We start from the raw sequence: 27,069 nt of genomic DNA, 5'->3' as shown, positions 1-27,069 counted from the left end.
AAAAATAGTGCCAAAATAGGAAAACATAGACTAACTTGACTTAAATGGAGGCAGATTTTCTAAATAAAATATTAGGAACTAGAATCCAGAAATACATTTTATTTTATTTTATTTTATTTTATTTTTTTTATTTATTTTTGGGACAGAGAGAGACAGAGCATGAACGGGGGAGGGGCAGAGAGAGAGGGAGACACAGAATCGGAAACAGGCTCCAGGCTCTGAGCCATCAGCCCAGAGCCTGACGCGGGGCTTGAACTCACGGACCGCGAGATCGTGACCTGGCTGATGTTGGACGCTTAACCGACTGTGCCACCCAGGCGCCCCCCAGAAATACATTTTAATATCTACACATACACATATATTATTAATCATTTATTTGCTTACCATTATTTCTTTAAAAAAATTTGTTTATGTTTATTCATTTTTGAAAGACAGAATACAAGCAGGGGTGTGGCAGAGCGGGGGGGTGGACAGAGAATCCGAAGTAGGCTCCAGGCTCCAAGCTGTCAGCATAGAGCCCCAAGCGGGGCTCGAACTCACGAACCATGAGATCATGACCTGAGCCAAAGTCGGATGCTCAACTGACTGAGCCACCCCGGCGCCCCTATTTCTTTTTTTTCTTTAATGTTTATTTGTTTTTGAGAGAGGGCAATCAGGGGAGGGGCAGAGAGAGAGAGAGAAAGAATCCAAAGCAGACTCCAGGCTCTGAGTTGTCAGCACAGAGCGTGATGCAGGGCTCAAACCCACAAACTGAGATTATGACATGAACCAAAGTCAGACGCTTAACCAACTGAGCCACCCAGGTGCCCCATTAACTTATTTTGAAATTTCTTCCTTTTTCTTACTGTGATATTCTCTCTCAGTGCTATCTTTCAACTCACGAATCCTCTGTCTTAAGATATATCCAGTATTCCACTGAGATAATTTATTGAGGGACATTATAATTATTATTTTACTTCCAATAATTAGATTTTTCACTTTCAGGATTTCCAAATTGTTTTTTTCAAATCTTCCTGTTTTTATTTCATAAATGCTACTTCCTTCCTCATGTCTTTGAGCAGTTAACCTATTATTGTTAAGTTTGCAGATTGATCTCTATATCCTCAGGGGTTAATTCTTCCATTTGTTAAATTTACCAACTAGTTTTATGATAATATACTTCTTCGTGTGCTTACTTTTTAAAGAGGTATTCTTACTTGGTAGTTCTTCTTCCTCGGTATCCTTACCTTTCACATGATCCAGATTTGCCTCAGCCTTGGTCCAGATGGGTTTCACAAGTCCAAACCTAGTCTTACCCAAACAGATCAATTCGAATTTTTTTCTCCATATTAATGGCTTGATTTTGGACTTCCATGAATATTGTATGGATCCAGTTCTTATGTTCCATGGCTCCTCCCCTCTGCTTCTTTACTTTTCATGTATAAGTTCAATGCTGTCAAAAGCAAAATCTACATCCAAGATATTTTAATAAGCTACATGTTTTATTTAAGAGGAAGTTGTACTTTTTGGATAATCAACCTGAGGATAAATGACTAAAGACCTATAAACTAGAGGGGGGGAAATAACACCAGGCATCTGCTGGCTCTCCACAAATCTCTTCTCACTGTTGTATTTTATATTTATGAATGAATCTGAAGTACCGTGCTTGCACTTCACGATCCCCTTGTAATACCTCCACTCCAGATCCCTTAGATCCATGAATTGTTTTTCTGCAAAGAATCACATTTTCAAAGAATTACATGACGGAGTGACTTAACTTTCAGTTATCCAGAGATGCTTCATGGACAGAATGAAACTTAGATGAACTGGAGTCTCCTTCTCCCTTCTGGTGGAAAGCTGTTTCTAGAGCTTTATAAACTAAAAGGTCACCTAAAGTGTTCATCTGATCTAGAGCTTTCCTCCAAATAGGAAATTGGGTGGGTCTGGCTAACTGGGCCGGAGTGGATGCTGCAGGGCCATAGCAGGTGGATGGGCTCTCATTTGGTGCTTGGATATTATAATGTACAAATGGAGAGACCCTACAGAGCACTGAGGTCAACAGGGAGGATCCTAATGAGGGCTTAATACAGGGACAAATATTAGTTAGAAGTACATAGATTGCTAGTGTCATTTCTTTCAAGATGTTGGCTTAAGCCCTGGGTATAAAATGGCAGTGGCTTAGCTAGAATTTGGCTGTTTCCCCTACTTTTTCAGGACCTACTAATTTGGGGTATCACTAGTGGTTACAATCCCTTCAAGAAGGGATCTTTTAAATGTTTATTTTATTTTTGAGGGAGAGACAGAGAACATGAGAGAGGAGGGACAAAGAGCGAGGGAGAGAGAATCCTAAGCAGGCTCTGTGCTGTCAGTGCAGAGCCCGATGTGGGGTTTGAACTCATGAACCGTGAGATCATGACCTAAGCTGAAATCAAGAGTCTGACACTTAACTGACTGAGCTACCCAGGTGCCCCAAGAACAGATCTTTTAATGACTAAATAAATTGTAAACCACCACCATCCTTCAAAAGAGGAAAAAAAAAAAAAAAAAAAAAAAAAAAAAAAAAAAAAAAGCAAGGCCCAAGGCAGAGATTTGAGTGTAAAGCCAGAGGCCAAAGAGCCAAGATGGTAAACGTAATACAAGGAGAATAACGGTACAGCAAACAAGCAGGAAGTCTGATCTATTTCTCTCTTACTATTGAGTTAATACCTTCCCTAGCGGAATAGATACTGGAGCAGGCTATTGGTGGTGAACACTGGGGGTCAACAGTCCTTCCCTAAGGGCAGTTACCAACTGTCAGGGAGTTTAACAAGATCTTGGCAGGCCTGGCATCGGAAGATCTGGTTATAGAAGGAAGGAAAGGGATATCTGACAAGAGAAAGCCACAGAGTTGATTATTTTGATTACCACAGAGCTTTATGTTGTGATCCGTGGTAGATACTATAGGTTGGTTCATTCCATACCCATTACAGTCCTCTTCTATAGAAGAGGGTCACCCTCTGACTATAGAGGGTGCAAAGCTAAGATCTCTAGTCACCACCCAGCAGTAAGGGGTGGCTATTGGATGCAATTCTGACCAATGAGATGTAGGGAGAAGTCACCAGAGGAGGAGTGTTTGAGGAAGTTTTGCTTCTCTATTAAAAGAGGACAGAAGTAGCCAATATGGTCCTTTGTCTTAGCCCCTTTTCCTGCCTGGAATGTGGCCATAGTACCTGGAGGTGAAGGAGACCTCTTTTGTCCATGAAGACAAAAGCCACACACGAAAAGGTGGTGGAGCCTGGGTCCTTGACAATATAAAAAAGCATTGTCCCAACACTGTCTGCCTGCCTCCAGACTTCTGTGTGTACAAGAAAAATAATCTTCATTTGCTTTCTATGTCAAACAGATTCTTAACCTACATGATCCCACATGATTTAGCCTGAGCAAGAGTAACTGATGTGATAGAAGAAGAAAATGGCAGCACTCACTCTCTTTTCTTCCCCCAGTGCTTGATGCTAGTAAGGATATGCTCTATAACATTCTTTGGTACACCAGGAGTCCTAAAGTTCTCCTGGGCTGAGAATACTTTAGAAACTGGCTGGCTGATAAAATAATGGTAATGCTGGGGAATATAGGATTGTAAAAGATGAATTGTTACAATACCAATTAAACCTAAGAAATTACTGGGTATTCTTCATATGGATGCCTACCTGGCTTCATGCATGTTCCTTGAACAGACAGGATGTGTGCCTGAAATCCTACGTAAGGATCTGAGGAAACGAGGTCATGAAGACAGAGAAGAAACTCTAACACAGAGTCTGGAAGGCCACACGAGAGACCTGGAGAAGTTAGGTAGCCAGGGAAGGGAGGACAATTTGTCTCCTGTGGGTGTGGCAAAACCACAAACATCCTATGAAGCATCCAAAGCCTTCAGTACTTTTCAATAAGTTCTGGCAGTATCTACTGATTACCAATACTTTCCATGACTTTTCCTCTCTGGTCCAAGGCTTGACCTTATGCACTTCTGTGGATTATCTAGGCCATTCCTATAATTGCCCTGATTTCTACTTCTGCCTGGGCTCCAGAACACACAAAGTGTGACTCTACCGAAGGAATCTGAAACCTGCATTAGACTCTGTCAGGACATCAGTGTGGGGAGTTACGGCAAAGACTGTTGCAGTATCTTGGACCAGATACGAGCAAATTAATCAATCAATCTGTGCCTTTAAGTTTGCTCCTCTGTCTCTCCCACGACTTTTAATATAAAAATGGTGTTGTCAAAATATTTGCAGTGCAGATGGTTTCTCTTGAGTCAAGAACCTACTTCAGAAAGGTTCAAATATTTTATATCATTGATTTAATCTATCATTTTTTTACAGCTACACAGACTCACAAATTGTTACCTCCCTCAAATTAAGGAAAATGGAGACCTTATAAGACACTCCCTTCTCATTAAAACTCGCCACCATATATTTCCAACTTTCTCTGAATAATCTTTGGTCTTTTATGAATACCTCCCTATTAAAGAATCAGAAATGAAGGGAGGAGTTTCCTCTTGTTAATGTAACAGTAAAGAAGAGGTAAAGGTTCGTGAAAAAGTTTCTAAAAAAGCTCTCAGTTGCATTAAAGCCAAGATGCTTGAGAAAAAGAAGCCATCTTCCAGTAAATAATTGGCTAAGTTCACGTAACAAGAAAAAATAGTTATGAGTGCTTTAGAGGCCAAGCTTAACCTGCTCGTGTTGTAAAGGTGAGTGTAAGGACTGCATCTATACTCCTTTTTGAGACTGGACCTGAGATTTGACCCTGGAATGTTCGAGTCTCTGTTCTCTACCTCGCGTTGGCGCTGTAGGCGGCAAGCACATCAGTCGTGGACACCGTGACTGCCAGGTTCCCGGGGGTCAATATTTGACTATTTTGGCTCCGGCAACCTAAGTCAAAATTGCAGTCAGATTTCCACGAATTTCATCTCACACATCCTCATCCGTGTAGATTACCTGGATCAACTAAGAAGTACTTAGCAATTTTGTGCTCAAAGGTGAAATTTTCTGGCATGATCCTGGAAATGCCCAGCCCGTGTAATATGTTAATTCTCTGAGTCTTCTGTGTGGGGAACAGTGACGAGGAGCTGGAGTGATTGATGAGAATCTCATGAGGAAAAGTGTGTGCAGGGGGAGGAATCCCACTCCGCAAGAGCCTCTGTTGGGATCTGGAGAGTCCCTTCCCCGGAGAGGTTGAGCTGGTCAACAAGCTTCGGTACAGCAGTTCGGTCATCGATTCTGGTTGCTCCTTTTCTTTTCTAACCACCTTGCACGTGAAAATGGGCCGGGGGTCTTCATCCCTCACATCAGCTCCACTGGTGAATGACATGGCATTGAGGTTTTGACTAAGCATTTCCTGTGCCTCACTAGGTGAAATACCGTGAGTTTTTCGGAGACTCGATTTCTTGCTCTCCTTATTAAAATTCTCAAGAAATGCATAAAATTCTGGCAGCTGTAGGACAAAGAATGGGAAGTCGTGAGATTAGTGAAAATGTAATTGTCTGGTAGACCCATAAACCCTAGAATAAAGAGGATAACAAACAACCATGAAAACAGAAGCATTGGAGCGCCTGGGTGGCTCTTGGTTTTGGCTCAAGTCATCACCTCACGGTTCGTGAGATCAAGCCCCGAGTTGGGCGCTGCACTGACAGTGTGGAGCGGAACCTGCTTGGGTTTCTCTCTCTCTCCTCTCTCTGCCCTTCCCACCTCTCAAAATAAAGAAATAAACAAAAATAAAACAAAACAGGAGCATCTATCTTAGGGAAGATATGTCTGCCTCACTGACCCGAGTTAATAATGAATGACAATGTGGAACCGAGACCAAAGTGTCAAATCTCTCAGTCATTCCCAGAAAGACATATTTAAAAAAATTTTTTTTTAATATGTATTTTATTTTTGAGAGAGAGAGAGTGTGAGCAGGAGAGGAGCGGAGAGAGAGGGAAACATGGAATCTGAAGCAGGTTCCAGGCTCTGAGCTGTCAGCACAGAGCCCGATGTGGGGCTCGAACCCACGAATTGTGAGATCATGACCTGAGCTGAAGTCGGATGCTTAACTGACTGAGCCACCCAGGCGCCCCTCCAGAAAGACATATTATTAAGAACATGTCACTGAAACCCTCCATTATGAAAGGAGCCCATCAAACTTAGACTCTAAACTCTATAAGATTTTTCCACTGTGAAATTCAGTGAGCTGCAATGGAGAGAAAGAGCTGTGGGGGGTTGCAGCCTTTGTTTTGAGGAAGGCTACATTGCTCTTAAGGAAGAAAGAGAGCCAGATAGTATGGATATCAAAGCTTCATCCTGGTGTCCGAAGGGCTTAGAATGTTCTGGAATGCAGTGCAAAGGAAACTATAAAAGTCCTAATTCACGGAGATATTTTACCAAAGCAAAATAGTTACATCTGTGGGGTGTTTGGCAGTAGTTGTTGGCAAAGACAAAAATATTCCTCGGAGTACCTTTCTTATTTAAAATCCCGTATTGGAGGAATAAAGTATCATTTTCCAGAGCATCTTGCCTCTTCATTCCATTATCCCTAAGAAGCTTCTTAGGCCACTCAGCTGGAAGGCCAAAAAGGCCAAAGTGAGAGCCCAAATTTAGATCAGTCAGCCCAACGCAGGGCCCCCCTTCGGTCCTAGGCACTTCTGTGCAACAGCAACAAATACAGAGCGGGCTAAGGTGGGTGAGTGGCATTTTCAGTTGGTTGCCAATATCACGAAGACAACTTAGCTCTCACACTGGCCCGCCCACGGAAGTGTTGCCTTCCACTGGGACAAAAGAGCGTACGTCAGTGAAGAGGAATGTCTGTATTCCCTGTGGCCCCCAGGCTTGTCACCGGTATTCAGTAGCTCCACATTCCCCTCCCCCCCCCCACAATGTTTGAACGTAACGTTTCCCGTGTAGATTATGACAGAATTGTAAGCACGTACTGAACACCTGGGAGGCTTGTCTGCCGTCTCATCTTCAGTTGGATCGGTGGCCCCGGTGAGGAGCATTGTGCTGGGATTTTATTCCCAACTTCCTGACAAAGCAATAGAAGAGAAGACAAAGTGAAAGATGAAACATCCAGCAAAGTATACTGGCGGGGGTAACACCTTTACAGTCTCTAAAACTTCATAAACGGGGCCCTTTTGGGTTTTTTTCATGCAAGTTAGTTCACATGCAGTGTAGTCTTGGTTTCAGGAGTAGAACACAGTGAGTCATCTCTTACATAGGATGACACCCAACGCCCATTCCTAACAGTGGCCTCCTTAATGCCCGTCACCCAATCAGCCCATCCCCCCACCCACTTCCCCTCCAGCAACCCTAAGTTTGTCCTCTGTATTTGAGAGTCTCTTATGGTTACTTTTTAAATTTTATACCATTTTAAGTTGCCTTCTTCCTCTAGGACTATCGAATTACTCACATGCCCATCAAATGTTTTCTCTGAAACACCTCAAATTCTTACATGACATATATCCTCAGGCATTTCATACTAACTCAAAGAATCCTATATGGGTGGTTTAAGATTTTTGTTTGACATATTTGAACAACTTTCAGTTTATCTAAAGAAAAACTCACTTATTTGTTACTCAGGAAAAGTACTTTTTATTCAAGAGGAAAAGGCCAATGATGATAATAATGATAATAAAATAACAATAACAATGGACATTTTGAAATAATTTGCTTTGAGCCAGATATGCCAGTATGCATTTTACAGACGGACTTGCGTTTAATCCCTTTGTGAGGGATTAAATGGCCACAGATGGGTGTCCAGCTGACTCAGTCAGTAGAGTGTGTGACTCTTGATCTCAGGGTTGAGTTTGGGCCCCATGGTGAGTATAGAGGTCACTCAAAAATAAATTTTTAAAAAAAAGAAAGAAAGAAACAGCACAGAATCTTTACAGTTGGTCTCATCAGTAAGTGGCAGTCTAGCCTGCTCCCACATTTGACTGTGGGCAGGCCTTACACTTGGGTTTGACCAACACCATGAGGGCTTGTCTTTGACCGACAGCATGTGGTGTAAGTGGCCTTGTGTGAATGCCAGAGCCTAGGCCTTGAGCTTTGGAGCTCTGCTTCACACTCTTGGAATTCCGAGCCACCATGCAAAAACCAACCACTAGACATGTAAGTGAGACCATCTGGAATCACCCAGCCCCATTCGAGCCTCCAGATGGCTACAGCTGCATGAGTGACTCCAAATGATCCCAAATGAAGAACAACAGCCACTCAGCTGAGCTGGCCAACTCCAAAATTATGGCAAATAATGAATTACAGGGGCACCTGGGTGGGTCAGTTGGTGAAGACCTGACTCTTGGTTTCTTCTCAGGTCATGATCTCACGGTTCTTGAGTTCAAGCCCCATGTCAGGCTCTGTGCTGACAGCACAGAGCCTACTTGGGATTCTCTCTCTCCCTCTCTCTCTCTGTCTCTCCCTTACTTGTGCTCCCTCTCTCTCTCAAAATAAATAAACATTAAAATTTTTTAAAAAATGAATTATAGGGGCTCCTGGGTGGCACAGTCGGTTAAGCATCCGACTTCAGCTCAGGTCATGATCTCACAGTCTGTGAGTTCGAGCCCCATGTCGGGCTCTGTGCTGACAGCTCAGAGCATGGAGCCTGCTTCAGAATCTGTGTCTCCCTCTCTCTCTCTGCCCCTCCCCTGCTCATGCTCTGTCTCTCTTTGTCTCAAAAATAAATAAAAACATTTTTAAAAAGTTTAAAAATGAATTATAGTCATTTCAAGACACTAAGGTTTGAGCAGACTGTTACACAGCAATAAATACTAGATAAACCCCACAGTCTTCACATTCTTGATTTAATTTATTCCAGTGAAACCTCTGTTGGAGATCAGGGAATGTAGGAGGGAAAATACCTTCCTGGGAACCACTGTATCCTGACTAGTAGCTGCAGTAACTGGGATGAGAATCAGAGAAGAACCAAAAGTGTTTGGGATGAAGCAACAACAATTAAGTTCTTCTTCTGTTCCTGGCAAAGCAGGAAAACCCAGAATGGGGGCACCTGGTGGTTCAGTTGGTTGAGCATCGACTTCTGCTCAGATCATGATCTCGTGGTTCATGAGGTCGAGCCCCACATCAGGCTTGCGGCTGTCAGCACAGAGCCTGCTTCAGATCCTCTGTTCCCCCCCCCCGCCCCTCCCCTGCTTATGCACCCTCTCTCTCTCTCAAAAGTAAACATTAAAAAAAGCAAAATAAAGAAAAATCCAGAATAAATAGAAAGAGATGTAAATACATATATGTACAATACATATACATATATCCAAATATATTACAGTCACTAGTGAGTACACTATGTCAATATCTATGACCAAAAAAAGACAATATAATGCAGCATGATGACCCCCTTTCCTACATTTGCATGGTGGCTTCATAAACATGTCTATCACCACCAGTTAAAATAAGACTTGATTGTACTTTTGTTAGTTCTGGCAAAGGAAAATATTTCTCCAGCTTCCTTCATCTAAAACCTCTCAGCGTCTCCCAGGCAGCCACCTGTCTTCTGGTGGTGCCACCCACCGGGAGAGGACTGCCTTTTCCCATGACTGGTGGACACTACGTTTTTCTCCCTTCTCCTCCCCTTAAAGAAGGCTTGGCTCGAGCCCCAACTACACGCGCACGCTGAACTTTAATCCGAATTGCTGATGCAGACAAATGATTTCCGACATCAGTGGCCCGTCTTGCAACCCTTCATACATATATTCAAAGCAATATCTGAGAAATCTGTACTCATTTCATTACCGTGAGATTGACAATAGGGAAGGGGACACAAGACAGGTTAGCTTCTTGCTGTGTCTCTTTACAGAATTACTATTGAGGACACCTCCCTCATGTTGAATGCTATTAACAGATCATAGCTCAAAGATGCTTTTTAAAAATTTATTTGTTTTTAATTTTTTTAACGTTTATTTATTTTTTGAAGGAGAGAGAGAGACAGAGTGTGAGTGGGGGAGGGGCAGAGAGAGAGGGAGACAGAATCCAAAACAGACTCCAGGCTCCAGCTGTCAGCACAGAGCCCCACACGGGGCTCGAAGCCACAAACCGTGAGACCATGACCTGAGCCGAAGTTGGACGCCCAACCGACTGAGCCACCCAGGTGCCCCTCAAAGATGCTTTTATCCATTCTGATGCTGACTTCACTAACATACTTCTCACTTTGGGCTATTCCCCATTGACTAAACCTTAGCGTAGCCCTTTATTTTATTTTATTTTGTTTTTAATTTTTTTAATGTTTTTATTTATGAGACAGAGAGAAACAGAGCATGAGCAGGGGAGGCGCAGAGAGAGAGGGAGACACAGATACTGAAGCAGGCTTCAGGCTCTGAGCTGTCAGCACAGAGCCCGACACGGGGCTCGAACTCACAGACTGTGAGATCATGACCTGAGCTGAAGTTGGATGCTTAACTGACTGAGCCCCACGGGCACCCCCAAAATTGCATTCTTGAAGGCAATACTGACTTCTTAATCAATTCTAATGTTGTTTTTACAGTCCTCATTTTTATCCATCTCAACTCTTAACTACCCCTTTGTTTTGAAACTGATTCTTAAAAACTATCTTACCTATTCTTTCCAAATTCATTGCCATGCCTCTAATAAGAAGCCTGATTAACTTCTGGGATGTGTGGCTGGCTCAGTTGGTTAAGCATCTGCCTTGTGATTTCAGCTCAGGTCATGATTTCATGGTTCATGGGTTCGAGCGCCACATCAGACTCTGTGCTGATGGCACAGACCCTGCTTGGGATCCTCTCTCTCCCTCTCTCTCTGCCCCTCCCCTGACCATGCTGTCTCTCTCTCTCTCTCTCTCAAAATAAACTTTAAGAAGACTGACTTCAAACTGAACTATTCTAGTTCATTTCTTAGCCCTTATGTTATTGTTGTTGTTATTTTTGTAATCTATCCTAAGTCACCTCTTTATCCAACCATTCATTAGTCCTTTTTTTCTAATTTGGCTCTTTACTACTCACTTTTAGGATAAGATTGATATCTTCCTGATCAGACGTACAAAACTAACCACAATCTGCTTCTAACACTTTCCCATGATCTAAAAATCATATTTCTATGCCACCGCAAGGCTATAACGTCTTCTCCATTTCAGCCAGCTGGCCCAATTCATTTTTTTCTGAAACAATCTCCTGTGCTTCTGTGCATCCTTGCTTGAGTCTGTGCTTACTCTGACTTCTCATTTAATCAGCCAGAATGCCAATCCAGCATTCCTTCTCTTTTACATAAATCTAAATAAAAATTTATAGATAATAGAGTTAAAGATGAAATTCAAAGAAGTGCAATGTTGAGTAGCTATTATGGCAAACAAAAGTAAAATGTAAACAGGAAAAAAAAAGTTAAAAGTTCTTTTTGGAAGACTAGTATAATCAATTGATTTTTATAAGGTGGGCAAGACAATTCAGTGGAAGAAGAGTAGTCTTCTGGTTTTTTTTTGTTTGTTTTTTTGTTTTTTGAGAGAGAGAGAGAGAGAGAGAGAGAGAGCAAGCATGAATGGGGGAGAGGCAGCGGGAGAGGGAAAGAGAGAATTGTAAGCAGGCTCCGTGCTGTCAGCAAGGAGCCAGATGAGGGGCTGGATCTCATAAACTGTGAGATCATGGCTTGAGCTGAAATCAAGAGTCAGACGCTTACCTGCTAAGGCACCTGGGTGCCCCAAGAATAGTCTTTTCAATAAATGGTAGAGAGACAATTGGATATCTAAAGGCAGAAGAATGAAGTTGGACTCTTACCTCAATCCATACAATGAAATTAACATAAAATGGATCACAGACCTGAATGTAGGGGGTAAAACTATAAAACCCATGTAAGAACATAAGAGTAAATTTTCATGATCTTAGGTTAGGCAATGGTTTCTTCGATACAACACCAAGCTTAAGCATAAGAATAATAAAGTAGATAAATTGGAACTTCATCAGTTAAAACTTCTGTGTAAATAAATAAATAAATAAATCTTCTGTGTTTCCAAAGACACCCTAAAGGAAGGGGAAACACAACTCACAGAATGGGAGAAAAAAATTGTAAATCATATATCTGACAAGTGACTTGTGTCCAGGAACACAAGAACACTTACAACACAACAATACAAAGACACATACGGTAACTTGATTTAAAAATGGGCAAGGGGCCACCTGGGTAACTCAGTCGGTTGAGCATTTGACTCTTGGTTTCGGCTCAGGTCATGATCTCACAGTTTGTGGGTTCAAGGCCCGCATCGGGCTCTGTGCTGCCAGCGCAGAACCTGTTTGAGATTCTCTCTCTCTCTCTCTCTCTCTCTGTCTGCCTGTCTCTCTGTCTCTCTCCTCTCTCTGTCCCTCCCCCACTTGCACTGTCTCTCTCTCAAAATATATAAAAAGCTTAAAAAAAAAAACAGGCAAGAGGGGTGGCTGCGTAGCTATAAACACAGGACTGATAAACACATGAGGTACACAACATCATGAAATATCAGGAAAATGCAAATTTAAACCACAATAAGATATCTTTCATTCCCACTAGGATGGCTGTAATAAAAACAGATAATAGCAAGTGTTGACAAGGATTCAGAGAAATTAGAACCATCATACGTTGTTGGTGGAAATAAAATATGGTGCAGTCATTTCGAAAATCAGTTTGGCTGTTCCTCAAAATGTTAAACACAGAGCAGCCATATGATCCAGGAGTTTTACTCCTAGGTATGTATCCAAGAGAAATAAAAACACAGTCCACACAAAAACTTATATAGGAGTATTCACAGTGGCATTACTCATAATAGTCCAAAAGCCCATCATGTAATGAATGGATAAACAAAATGTGGTATTTTCCATACAATAGAATACTATTCAGCTATAACCAGGAATGAAGTTCTGATACCTGCTACAACATGATAATCCTTGAAAAAATTACGCAAAGGCCACATATTGGATGAGTGTATTCATATGAAATGAACAAAATAGGCAATCCACGCAGACGGGAAGTAGATTAGTAGAAAGTAGCCTAAGCCTGGGGGGAGTGACTGCTAGTCAATACAGGGCTTCTTTGTGGGGTGATAAAAGTGCTCTGAAACTAATTGTGTGATGGTTGCACAACTCTCTGAATATACTTAAAATTATTGAACTGTGCACTTGGGAAGAATTTAATGGTATGTGAACTGTTTATCAGTAAAACTATTAAAAATGACTTGGAGAGGAAGTGATAGATCTGAAAGATAGATGATGGAGATACAAAATATTTAACTGGATACCTCAAAGGGAAAAGCCCCAAATCATGGAATAGGAAAATATTCATGGGGCGCGTGAGTGGCTCAGTCGGTTAAGTGTCCGACTTCAGTTCAGGTCACGAGCTCACAGTCCGTGAGTTCGAGCCCAGTGTGAGCCTCTGTGCTGACAGCTTGGAGCCTGGAGCCTGCTTCACGTTCTGTGTCTCCCTCACTCTCTGCCCCGCCCCTGCTCACGCTGTCTCTCTCACTCTCAAAAATGAATAAATGTTAAAAAAAAATTTTTTTTTTAATTCAGGAAGATTTTCCTAAAATAAATAAACTCAAAAAAAAAAAAAAAAGATTTTCCTGGAATTGAAGATTTGAATCCACATCTTAAAATATCAGAATGGCTAGCACTAAGACATGTTCTGGTAAAGTAATTGAGTTTCAGGAAAAAAAAGAAGTCTGAGTTTTTCTAATTTTTATTTACTTATTTTGGAGAGAGAGAGAGCAAGAGTGAGTGGGTTTGAGGCAGAGAGAAAGAGGGAGAGAGAGAATTCCAAGGAGGCTCTGTACTGTCAGCACAGAGCCCAATGCAGGGCTTGAACCCATGAACTGTGAGATCATGACCTGAGCCAAAATCAAGAGTCAGAAGCCCAACTGGCTCTTGGGCTTCCCAAGCTTTCTTTTTAATGTTTATTTATTTTTGAGAGAGAGAGCAAGAGAGTGCACACACAAGCAGGGAAGGGGCAGAGAGAGACGGGGACACAGTATCTGAAGTGGGCTCTGTGCTGAGAGCAGAGAGCCCAATGTGGGGCTTGAACTCACGATCCGTGAGATCATGACCTCAGCCGAAGTTAGACATTTAAACGACTGAGCCATCCAGGCACCCCAAGAAGTCTAGTTTTATCCATAGCAACAGTCAGACAAAAAGACAAAAAAGTGAAACACAGTTTGAGCCAAGGATCTTTCCAGTTATCCAAGTTGTATTCAAAAGAGTAAAACCTCAAGAGAAAGGTTTTGATCTTGCAAGAACTCAGGGAATACTGTTCCCGTGAGTCCTTCTTGAGAGAACTACCAGTCGATGGACTTCAGGCAGCCAAGGGATGAATGGACTTCAGAAGTAAAGAGTCTGTCAGCAGCAGGACAACCTTTCTTGTAAGGGAGAACTACAAATGCATCTACTCTCTGAACTTGAATTCCCACTCATAAGTATTAACATTCTTACATTTGGAAAAAAATATATATTTGCATAGATAGCAGTGAAACACGACCGAGGTTATTCACTGCAACACTGTTCATAACAGTTACAGGATGAAAACAACTGGAGGGCCCTAGGGGAATGAAGCCTCCAGAAAGCTCAATGTCCATCCCAAGTGTAAAGGATAAGTTGGGCTTTTTCACACAATAGAACAATCTTCAAAAGAGTCTATATTTGATGTTACGATGTATATAACACTCAACTATGAGCAAGCTTAATCTACAAGGTTAGGAGTCAGGATAGTTTTTACCTTGGGAGGGGTCAGTGCTGGAACATGAGACTCCCACAGCTCTGGTAACGTTTTGTTGACTTGATCTGAATGCTACTTGTGTTTCACTTCTAGAAATTCATTGAGCTTCATCTTTATAATCTGTGCACATTTTCATATGTATACTCGACATCAAGGGAAACCTTACCTAAGGCGGAGAAGAACGGTTTCCAGGAAAAAGGGAAGAAAGCCAAGAAAAATCCATTCACGGTGTTTTGGGGCAACCAGTGGGGCTGGATACAACTGTCAATATTGAATGATTAATGATAGTGGAAAGGATCCAGTATGATAAATAGATGTCACCAAGTAGGAGAAAAACACATTGGAGGAGAAGTATAAAACAAGCAAAATCTAGGTTAAGGATATTCTATGGTGAAACATGAGGGATCATGGTTGATAACCAACCATTGACTGTGTAACTGCTTCACTGAAATTCATTATATTCTACTTTTTTTGCAATTTTTAAATTATATTCTTATTTCCACTTTTTTGCAATTCTATTTTTGTTTGCAACTTGTCACAATAAATAATTAATTTTTTAATGTTTATTTATTTATTTTGAGATAGAGAGATAAGGGTGAGAAGGGGAGAGGCAGAGAGAGAGAGAGAGAGAGAGAGAAAGAGACAGAATCCCAAGCAGGCTCTGCACCATCAGCAAGGAGCCCAATGCGGGTCATGACCTGAGCCGAAATCAATAGTTGGACTCTTAATCAACTGAGCCACCGAGATGCCCCACAATAAATCATCTTTCTTTTATTCTTATATTTTTTAAGATTTTATTTTTATTTATTTATTTTTTTTTTTCAACGTTTATTTATTTTTGGGACAGAGAGAGACAGAGCATGAACGGGGGACGGGCAGAGAGAGAGGGAGACACAGGATCGGAAACAGGCTCCAGGCTCTGAGCCATCAGCCCAGAGCCCGACGCGGGGCTCGAACTCCCAGACCGCGAGATCGTGACCTGGCTGAAGTCGGACGCTTAACCGACTGCGCCACCCAGGCGCCCCAAGATTTTATTTTTAAGTAATCTCTACACTGACTGTGAGGCTTTGCCTTACAACCTCAAGATCAAGAGTTGTGTGCTCCAATGGCGGAGTCAGCCAGGTGCCCCTGTCATAATAAATGATTTTTAAAACAGTTTATGGAAGAAGTATTACTCAAGGAACCGAGACAGTTTTATAATCAAAATTCTCCATGTTCTGAGTAATGTATAGAATTGCCGAATCACTACATGTATACTTGACATTAATAGAACACTGCATGATAACTGTCCTGGGATTAAAAAGCTTAATAAAGGGGCGCCTGGGTGGCTCAGTCGGTTGGGCATCCGACTTCAGCTCAGGTCATGATCTTGCGGTCTGTGAGTTCGAGCCCCGCGTTGGGCTCTGTGCTGACAGATCAGAGCCTGGAGCCTGTTTCGGATTCTGCGTCTCCCTCTCTCTCTCTGACCCTCCCCCGTTCATGCTCTGTCTCTCTCTGTCTCAAAAATAAATAAACGTTAAAAAAAAAATTAAAAATAAATAAATAAAAAAAATAAAAAGCTTAATAAAAAAAATCTGTTAAAAAAATTCTTCATGCTCTGAAAGAAAATAAAACACGGGATCCGTGAAAGAGACGCCTCAAAGAAGGGATAAGACGACAGAATAAAATGAAAACAAAAAAAAAAAAGAACAAAGGCATTAATACTATAAGACGATGATAATTCTAATCCCCTGAAATCACTGTTGCACTATTTGTTAGCTAACTTGGGTGTAAATTTAAAAATTAATTAGTTAATTAATTAAAAAGACCACGATAGTCATAAAACATAGTAAAGAACCAACACATGCATACTCGGTTTTACTAGAGAAGAAAAGAGAACAAAATAATAAATGGTATAATGTTTTCACTTTGCTAAATAAAAGGCCCATAATAATTTATTGTGACTGGAAAAGTATTAAGAATGATAGACATGGAGACACACATTGTGAAGGAAAATAAGAATCGCAAACGTGTAGAGCGCATACAACGGGCCAGATGTTGCACCGAGTTCTTTTATACATTAAGTAACTTTATATTCATACAAATGAGTAGATGCCATTATCATCAGCCCCAGCTTACAAACTGGGAACTGAGACAGAGGTAGGTTAAGAACATAGTTAAGACTCCAGGATGGCAAAAGATAAAAACATGAAAATTATTTCATGTCGATGAGCTTTTGGGAAAAAGGCAAGCTTACAGAACATTTGGGGGGAATACAGCCTTCTTGGCAATCTGGCAATATCCATTAACACTCAAAATGTTCTTTTTCTTTTACTGTTTATTTTTAAGAGAGAGAGAGACAGAGACAGAGCGTGAGCGGGGCAGGGGCAGAGAGAGAGGGAGACACAGAATCCGAAGCAGGCTCCAGGCTCTGAGCCATCAGCCCGGAGCCGAACGCGAGGCTCGAACTCACAAACCGTGAGATCATGCCCTAAGCCGAAGTCAGACGCTTAAGTGACTGAGCCACCCAGGTGCCCCCAAAATGTTCTTTTTTAATGACTCTACAGTTGCATTTCTTGAACGTTTTCCTGTAGAAATTGTTGGCCAAATATATAAATTATGAATCAAGCTAATCATGCAGCATTTTTGTTATAACAAGAAATAAAGAAATTAAGATACTAAGGAATTAAGATAATGTGCAGAAGAGAAACAGAGGTAAGACAGAGAGACGCAGAGAAGGTCCTGGTGCCATTTGATTTCCTGGTGCCCATCGTTCCTGAAATTGGCACCACAGTGTGCTTCCTGCCTTGTAGTTTCGTTTGCCCAAAATTTCCCCTTTGCTCATGATCACTTATATTTGGGTTTCTGCCCTCCCCAACCCAATTCTGGTAAATATACTTGATGTAGAAAGGGTTTTTTAATTAATTTGGTGAAGTTTATTTATTTTGAGAGAGAGCATGAGTGTAAGTGGGGGAGGGGCAGAGAGAGAAAAAGAGAGAATCCCAAGCAGGTTCCATGTTGCTAGCTCAGAGCCTGACGTGGGCCTACCATCCCACAAACAGTGAGATCATGACCTGAGCTGATATCAAGAGTCGGATACTTAACTGACTGAGCCACTCAGGAGCCCCAAGAGTTGTTTTAAATCACTAAGAAAAAGATAGGGGCGCCCGGGTGGCTCAGTCAGTCGAGCGTCCGACTTCGGCTCAGGTCACGATCTCACGATTTGTGAGTTTGAGCCCCACGTGGGGCTCTGGCAGCCTGTCCAGCTGACAGCTCGGAGCCTGGAGATCTGCCTCAGATTCTGTGTCTCTGTCTCTCTGTCGCTCCTCCCCCCGCCCCAAAAGTAAACAAACATTAAAAAAAATTTTTTTAGGGGCGCCTGGGTGGCTCAGTCGGTTGAGTGTCCGACTTCGGCTCAGGTCATGATCTCATAGTTTGTGGGTTCAAGCCCCCCGTCAGGCTCACTGCTGTCAGTATGGAGCCTGCTTTGGATCCTCTGTCCCCTCTCTCTCTCTGCTCCTTCCCCCTGCTCTCTCTCTCTCTCTCTCTCTCAAAAATAAAGATTTAAATACGTAAATAAATAAATGTATTACCATAGCAGTGCCTGATTGGGTCAGTTGGTGGAGCATGTGACTCTTGATCTTGGGTTGTAAGTTTGAGCCCCACTCTGGGTGTAGACATTACTTAAGAATAAAATTTTTAAAAATGTTTATTTATTTTGAAAGAGAGAGAGAGAGAGAGAGAGAGAGAGAGAGAGAGAGAGACTACCAGGTTCCACACTATCAGAGCAGAGCCCGTCATGGGGCTCAAACTCGCAGACCTATGAGATCATGACCTGAGCCAAAATCAAGAGTCGGTGGCCCAACCGACTGAGCCATCCAGGAGCCCCCAAAATAAAATCTTTAAAATAATAAAACAAAATCTTAAAAAAATTAATTAATTAAGGTATTAGTTTATCTTATTCACACAACTAAATCTGTTCTTTCCTGCCCAGGAAGTCTGATGGTTCTGTTGTGCCACCAGATGGTGCTCACTGGAAGTTTGTGTCCACTATTTCCTAATATTCTTTCTATTTCTCTCTCTCTTTCCTTTCTTCCTTCTTGACTGAATTTTTGGCTGTAAGACAACATTGATCCAACAACAGTTAGTGTTTATAATGTGTCGGGTACTGGGCTAAGCCTTAGGAATACAAAGGCAAATGAAGTGTAAAGGAAAAATTTCTAAAATATTTACAAATAATTCATTGAACACCTGTTATTAACCAGGCACAGCTTAGGCCCTTGGGATACACTGACAAGCAGAACAAACATTTCTGCTCCTGTGAAGTTTACATGCCAGCGAGGGGAGGCACACAGAAAATCATACACATAATAAATGAGTTAATACTCAACACCCAAAAAATAACCCAACGAAGAAATGGGCAGAAGACATGAATAGACACTTTTCCAAAGAAGACATCCAGATGGCTAACAGACACATGAAAAGACGCTCAATATCACTTATCATCAGGGAAATACAAATCAAAACCACAATAAGACACCACCTCACACCTGTCGGAGTGGCTAAAATGAACAACTCAGGCCACAACAGATGTTGGTGAGGATGCCGAGAAAGAGGAACCCTCTTGCACTGTTGGTGGGAATGCAAACGGGGGCAGCCACTGTGGAGAACAGTATGGAGATTCCTCAAAAAGTTAAAAATAGAACTACCCCATGATTCAGCAATTTCACTAAGTATTTATCCAGAGGATACAAAAATACAAATTCGAAAGGGCACATGCACTCTGATCTTTATAGCAGCACTATCAACGATAGCCAAACTATGGAGACACCCCAAATGTCCATCGACTCATGAATGGATAAAGAAATGGTATATACACATATATATATACCAAATATATATGTATATGCCATATACACCATATATACATACACCATATATATTCCATTATATATATACATATAATGGAATATTACTCATCCATCAAAAAGAATGAAATCTTGACATTTGCAGTGACATGGATGGAGCTAGGGTGTGTTATGCTAAGCGAAATAAGTCAGAGAAAGACAAATACTATAAAATTTCATTCATATGTGGAATTTAAGAAACAAAACAGTTGAACTGATGGGAAGGGGAAAAAGAGAGAGGGAAACAAACCCTAAGAGACTCTTAGAGACAGAATAAACTGATTTGTTGACAGAGGGTGGTGGGGGGAGATGGGCTAGATGGGTGATGGGTATTAAGGAGGGGACTCGTTATGATCAACACTGGGTGTTGTATATAAGTGATGAATCACTGAATTCTACTCCTGAAGCCCATATTGCAGTGTATGTTAACTAGAATTTAAATAAAAATTTGAAAAAGAATAAATGAATTAATAAGTTTGAAGTCAGAGTACTATAAAGGAAGTAAAATATAACAGGGACAAGGTGGATTAGGAGTGCTGGGGGGCCAACTGTAACTTTAAATAGAGTGGTTAGGATAGAATTCATTGGGAAGGTGACATCTGAGCAAGGATGCATAGGAAGTGTGAGCCCTGATAATAAATGGGGGGATTCCAGACAGAGACCAGTCAGGGCAAGGGCCGGATTCTTGGCTGACCGGAGACAGAACAGGTTTCAAGAGGACTGGAACAGAGGAAGCAAGGGAAAGAGGGCAGAGAGGAGGGAGGAGGGCCCTGACGCCCTGGGGCCTTGCAGGCAGACGTGGAACTTTGGCTTTCCTCAGAGGGAACTGGGGAGCCACTGCAGGCCCTGTGACAGGCTCTGACTTACATTTTTAAAGAAGCACTCTGGCTGCTGTGTGGAGAAACATGTCACTAGAATATGCTCCACAAATGTTAATGGTCATTGTACATTGATTTCACACGTACAAAAATAAAGCCACATATGTATTTCGTGTAGCAGAGAAATAGTTTTGCATATGAAGTAGATATATGAGCACAGTTGTCAACTCACAGAGAATCATCTGGAAGGACACGTACAATTTCAACAGAAGAGAGGTAACGGGAAGGGAATGGAAGGGGAGATTTGCTCCCTCCTATTGATTACTAGTGTACATCTTGTTGGAGATTTTTTTTTTTTAATTTTTTTTTCAACGTTTATTTATTTTTGGGACAGAGAGAGACAGAGCATGAACGGGGAAGGGGCAGAGAGAGAGGGAGACACAGAATCGGAAACAGGCTCCAGGCTCTGAGCCATCAGCCCAGAGCCCGACGCGGGGCTTGAACTCACGGACCGCGAGATCGTGACCTGGCTGAAGTCGGACGCTTAACCGACTGCGCCACCCAGGCGCCCCTCTTGTTGGAGATTTTTATACAGCAAGCATGTATTTCTTTTGTAACGTCAAAACAATTCTGTTAGGACATGGCCGACTTCCTGTTTTGAGGAGAAAGGGTTATATATGGGAAAGAAAGATAACTTTATGTCTTCTTGTGTCTACAGAGTTACTTATGTGCTCAGTCACGGGATAGGCCCCCCAAGGATACTGGGAACAATATTTGAAACAGTTCTTACTCTCGAGAATATTTTGGGGGGGGGCACCTGGTGGCTCAGTCGGTTAAGCTTCTGACTTCAGCTTGGGTCACGATCCCACGGTTTGTGAATTCGAGCCCTGCCTCGCGCTCTGTGCTGACAGCTCAGAGCCTGGAACCTGCTTTAGGTTCTGTGTCTCCCTCTCTCTCTGCCCCTCCCCTGTTGATGCTCTATCTCTCAAAAATAAATAAACATTAAAAAACATTTTTTTAATTAAAAAAAGAATATTTTTTGATATACAAAACTGGTCCTGGAGACTTTTCTGTCTCCCTCCTGAATCCAATAGGATGACAATAAAGGAGTTAGTTGTTAAAGTATAAACTTACTACTACAACCAAACAGCAAAGAAGACGCTTGAGAGGGGAGCAATGTAGGCGTCGTACAGAGGGAAGATTTGGCTTTGCAAACACCCGCTCTCCAACACACGTACCTCACAGGGGAAAATGTGTGCAGGTGAGATCAGGGTGGTGGGAGCCATTAGGTGTTCTGCGTCCCCATGAGAGTGCCCGCTCAGGCCTCCTCATGGGGATATGCTTTCCTGCTGTCTGGGCTCACTAACCCTCAACCCCTTAGACCCCACACCATGTTCCAGCAGCCTGACAAGGTTATAAAAACCACCTTGCACAAGCTCTTCCCCCGAATCTACCATTGAGGCTCCAGGTTTGCTCTCTTGGATGCGTCCAGCCCCATTTCCCTACATCATCCTTAGGCTTTGTAATAATAATCAGTCCTCGGGGCCCCTGGGTGGCTCAGTCGGTTGGGCATCCGACTTCAGCTCCGGTCATGATCTCACAGTCTGTGAGTTCGAGCCCCGCGTCGGGCTCTGTGCTGACAGCTTGGAGCCTGGAGCCTGGCTTCCGATTCTGTGTCTCTCTCTCTCTCTGCCCCTCCCCCGTTCATGCTCTGTCTCTGTCTCAAAAGTAAACATTAAAATAAATAAAAAAAAATAATAATCAGTCCTCCCACCACACGTCCTGCATTGTAACTACCGTCTCGTAGCAACTTCACGCTTTAAAATCTCTGAAAAGTGGGGTACGTTTTACAACCAGCGGGGGTCTCACGGTTGATGTTGGCCCAGTGGCCATCAACAACACTACCTTCATGGCCTGTACTCGAATGAAACTGGACATGGCTGTTGGTGTTGCTCGGTCTGATTTTGTTCAGGGCAACGACGTTGTTGAACGCCTGTTGTTCATTCACCTTAATCATATGCAATATGGTAGGTAGCACAGGCTGTGTTGAATCGATGTTTGCAGTGTTTTTCTCAGTCTGCGCTGTCCAGTATGGTGGCCACTGGCTAAGCGTGGCCACTGAGCCCTTGATTTGTGACTAGTCCAAACGGAGACGTGCAGTAGTAAGAAAAAAGAATCAAGATATGTCACTAAGGATTTGCATGCTGGTTATCTGCTGAAAACACACTACTTCAGACACACTGGGTTAAATGAAATGGTTAACATTATTTTTGCCCGTTTCTTTTACTTTTTTGAATGTGGCTAGTGGAGAACTTAAAATCACACAAGTGACTCACATTCTGCTTTTTTTTGACCACGTTGATCTATTAAATAACACCAGTTTAGCAATGATCACAAGCAGGTACCAAATACAGCAGCAGATATATATAATAAAACTCAATGCCTAAATAGGCGAAAAGAGCTCAGTTTCTTTACTAGAGAGTAAATAATAGAAAAGGCAATAGAGAAGCACGTCAGCATTCAAATGGGAATGAATAATCATAGAGTTCCGTGTGCCCAAAACCCGGACTAAGAGACAGAATGTCAGGAAGAGCACTCTGTCCCCGCTCACTGCCACCCTTCCCTTACCACACCCGGGGAGAACCACCCTCCTAAGTTTAGTGTTTAGCATCCTCTTCCTTTTTTGCTTTTCTTTTTTTCTCTCCTCCGCCTCGTTTTCTTTCCTATATATGTCTCCCTACAGATCCCTCCTTCAACTTGCTTCCCTCTTTTTAAAATTTTAATTGCACGGGGAGGAGCCAAGATGGCGGAACAGCATGGGAGCTTTTTGCGTGTCTCGTGTCCGTGAAATACAGCCAGACCAACACCAAACCATCCTGCACACCTAAAGTTTTCATTGCAGTAAAATACACATAACGGAGTGCATTTCTTTTTTTTTAAAGTTTATTTATTTTGAGGGTGGGGGAGGGGTAGAGGGAGGGAGAGAGAGAATCCCAAGGAGGCTCTGTGCCGTCAGCTCAGAGCCCGACGTGGGGCTCCATCTCACAAACTGTGAGATCGAACGGGGTGCTAAAAAGCTGGCAGGAAACTCTACTCTCACTGATGGGGCTTGTAAGCTTTGGGTAGAGCATTTGGGGGAGGATCCCCTAATGCGATCATCTTTAGGCCTTTCCTGGGCTAGTAAGAGTCCACCCTCCCTGATCTGGAGGGTGTTAAAGTATCTCACTGTGACAGGATAAATCAGAGCCGCAGAGTGGGGGGGTGGGGGGGGGGCTGGGGGGCCCTCGTATCAGGCACTTACTGCACATACGTTCACATAATCCCTTGTTTTGTTTGGGTGCCTGTTCCTTGTTTTACAGTGTGATGCTTGCACCCCCTGGTGGGCCTGGCCCCTCCCAAGTCTGCAGCCCCTGGATTAGCCTCTCCAGAGAGAAGTTCTTTAGATTACGGGCAGAGACATGAAGTGGGGGAAGGCATCTGAGGGTCCACCTTCTCAGAAACCGTCCTCTTGGCCCACCTTCCCCGTTGCCCTTAGTTCCAGGAGAGCCGGTGTCACCTGCAGTCGCATTCTGAGAATTCTGAAGCATAATAGGGCCGTCCGGTTCTTAGCCTGCCAAACCGTTAGCAACCCCTCATCCTTTTACCTTCCCACTTCCGAAATGTTTCTGATATTAGCATCTCTCCAGATCTCGTCTTTGGGCCATGTCTTTTTAAAAAACGTCCCAGTGTTGCTGTTCCGTTCCGATGTGGAGGCATGGAATTACTTGGAGGTTTTAATCCGTCATCTTCACGGACACTTAGTGGTCTCACTCTGTCCCCGTTTCTTTACAGGGCAGGTGGGCACGCAGTGGCCACAACTTGATCGTACGTGGCGTTCGCGGTATCCGTCCCAGTGACATGAAAACCAAGAGGAAGCTCCCTGGGAGTGAGACGGTATGGGGCGGGGGGCATTCAGAGACGTGCCCTTCATTTCTGGAATGAAGCGCTCCTCCACTGCTCCCTCCACTGCCCCTGAGGTAGGACACCTGGGCATCTGTTTCTGCCTACAATCCGCCTCTCCAAAGGCTCTTCACTGCATGTTCAGTAACGCAGAGCAAAGCATCACTGTGGCTTTCTTCCTCATGTGTATATATAACACATACATCAACAGCTGTAGACCAGTTCGCGTCTACAACTGGAAATGCTTTTGCCATATTGCATATTATTTTTTTTTCAATGTTTTTTTTTGGGACAGAGACAGGGCATGAACGGGGGAGGGGCAGAGAGAGAGGGAGACACAGAATCAGAAACAGGCTCCAGGCTCTGAGCCATCAGCCCAGAGCCCGACGCGGGGCTCGAACTCACGGACCACGAGATCATGACCTGGCTGAAGTCGGACGCTTAACCGGCTGCGCCACCCAGGCACCCCATTGCATATTATTAATAGCAGTACAATAAGGTCTTTTGATGGGGCGCCCAGCTGGCTCAGTTGGGAGAGTGTGTGACTCTTGATCTCAGGGTCATGAGTTCAAGCCCCACACTGGGTGTAGATTACTTAAGTAAATTAATTAATTAATTAATACACTCTAAAAAAAGAAATAAAAAATTCTCTTAAAAAAATAAGATCTTCTCACAGTTCATGGGTTCGGGCCCCACGTCGGGCTCTGTGCTGACAGCTCAGAGCCTGGAGCCTGCTTTGGAGTCTGTGTTTCCCTCTCTCTCTTCCCCTCCCCTGCTCACACTCTTTCTCTCTCTGTCTCAAAAAATAAGTACATGTTAAAAGTAAAAATAAAATAAGATCTTTGGGGGTGCCTGGGTGGCTCAGTTGGTTAAGCGTCTGACTTCAGCTCAGGTCATGATCTCGTGGTTCATGAGTTTGAGCCCCGCATCTATTTTTGCTTCAATAAGTAAAACTTTTCAATAACAGGTTGGCCATTTTTGACTTTACTCTGTGTTCAGCAATTAATCATTTTGTCCTAGAGAGCAACTTTTTTATTTCTTCTGGAAAAGTCCCACCATCTTTGTCGGATAACTCAAAAGCTTCAGTGGTACCGTCTGACCAGGTTTTGTAACTTTGCTGGGGAAGACCTGGACAAGTACAAGCTCTAATCTAGTTAAATTCAGCTTTCAGATATTCATCGCGGCACCTCCTATTAAGTTTTTAAGTAAGCGCTACATCCAACGTGGGGCTCGAACTCACGACCCCATGATCCGGAGTCATATCTCCTACTGAGTTTCCATTTTTAACTTCTTTGTGTAAGAGCACACCTGCAGATTTGCTGGACCCGGTAAATCCTGACATCCTATATCCTTCTGGAGAGACAGTTACCTTGGGTATTCATAAGATTTTTCCGATTTGTAGGATATATAACACTGTTTCCATCACTGTTTTATGCTTCAGTGAACACTTTTGGGCCACTAATCCTCTTGAAAAATGAAATCGAGGGGCGCCTGGGTGGCGCAGTCGGTTAAGCGTCCGACTTCAGCCAGGTCATGATTCCGCGGTCCGTGGGTTCGGGCCCCGCGTCGGGCTCTGGGCTGAGGGCTCGGAGCCTGGAGCCTGCTTCCGATTCTGTGTCTCCCTGTCTCTCTGCCCCTCCCCCGTTCATGCTCAGTCTCTCTCTGTCCCAAAAATTAATAAACGTTGAAAAAAAATTAAAAAAAAAAAAAAAAAGAAAAATGAAATCGAGTCAAATATAACCCAATCACAATAAAGATTGCAAATTTGATACCAGCCAATGGTATGAAAAACACACTAAACCACAGTGAACTTTGTTAACCGGATGTTATTTAAGATAATCGGATGCTGTCCTTATGGAAAATGCTCAACATTTTTTTAAAGTTTATTCATTTATTTTGAGAGACAGAGAGAGAGAGAGAGAGAGAGAGAGAGAATCCCAAACAGGCTCTGCACCGAGCCTGATGTGGGGCTCGAACCCACGAACTGTGAGATCATGACCTGATCCAAAACCAAGAGTCGAATGCTCAACTAACTGAGCCACCCAGGGACCCCAAATGCTCAACGTTTAAATATGGAATGGTTGCAGAGGACAAAATAGGGTTTCTGTGAAGTCACTAACTACAATCTTTCAGTCCCAATTCAAGAAGTTTGACTACTATTGTGTTGTTGCTTTTTCTCTGAACCCCCCGGGTGCCTGTGGCCCACTGGAGAGATTACGGGGTTCCATGCTTTGGGTATGTTAGTCTAAGTGAGAAGAGGACCCCTTTGGGAAGCAGGTGAGAGCCCACAGGGAACCCAGGATTCGTCTGGGCTTCGTTAGCTCTTGCCTGATTTCTCACCAAAATGCCTAGGGGGCTTTTCCTGGCTGATTTCCCTGGATTCCTCAGCCTCGGAATCTGCCTGCCCATAGGATCTGCTTGCCCGGCTTAGCGGCTGGTGCAGATTAGGTTCTCCATCACTACATGCCGCCTGCTCAGGTTTTCAGATGAATTGCATAGAACACAATTGATTAGGGGGTATAATGTGCTATTATTGGTTGTAACACAATCAGAAATGGAAACATGGATCCATCAGATTCAGCACCTCAGAGAGAGGAAAAGTCTGTGGCATTGACTAAGAGCAGATGAGGCAAGAACAATGCCTCAGGGAGCTCATCGTGGAAGGCTGCACGCACCACCCTGCGGCTGCTGATGTGCTGAGAGAGCTTATCGGTCTCGAGCAGAGACCAGACACGAAGGCCAGAGTGCTTTCTGATGTGT

At 43.1% G+C, this 27,069-nt stretch overlaps 1 protein-coding gene across 4 annotated transcripts in view; it reads right to left on the bottom strand.

Moving 5' to 3' along the window:
- Positions 1-1,098: 1,098 nt before the first annotated feature.
- Positions 1,099-27,069, bottom strand: part of CD4H9orf153 (chromosome D4 C9orf153 homolog) — a 35,279-nt gene continuing 9,308 nt past the window's right edge. For 3 of the 4 annotated variants that reach the window (XM_047831561.1, XM_047831560.1, XM_047831559.1), the window contains 3 exons: positions 6,920-7,011; positions 4,950-5,445; positions 1,099-1,709 (listed from right to left, as the gene is read on the bottom strand). In XM_047831561.1, coding sequence (XP_047687517.1) covers positions 1,486-1,709; positions 4,950-5,445; positions 6,920-6,985 — 786 coding nt within the window. In that variant the 5' untranslated portion in view covers positions 6,986-7,011 and the 3' untranslated portion in view covers positions 1,099-1,485. The remainder of the gene's footprint in view (positions 1,710-4,949; positions 5,446-6,919; positions 7,012-27,069) is intronic. The other variant, XM_047831562.1, reaches the window with a different exon arrangement.

Source organism: Prionailurus viverrinus, chromosome D4 (genome assembly GCF_022837055.1).
Source record: "Prionailurus viverrinus isolate Anna chromosome D4, UM_Priviv_1.0, whole genome shotgun sequence".
NCBI lineage: Eukaryota > Metazoa > Chordata > Mammalia > Carnivora > Felidae > Prionailurus > Prionailurus viverrinus.
This window is presented reverse-complemented; position numbering and strand designations above follow the sequence as displayed.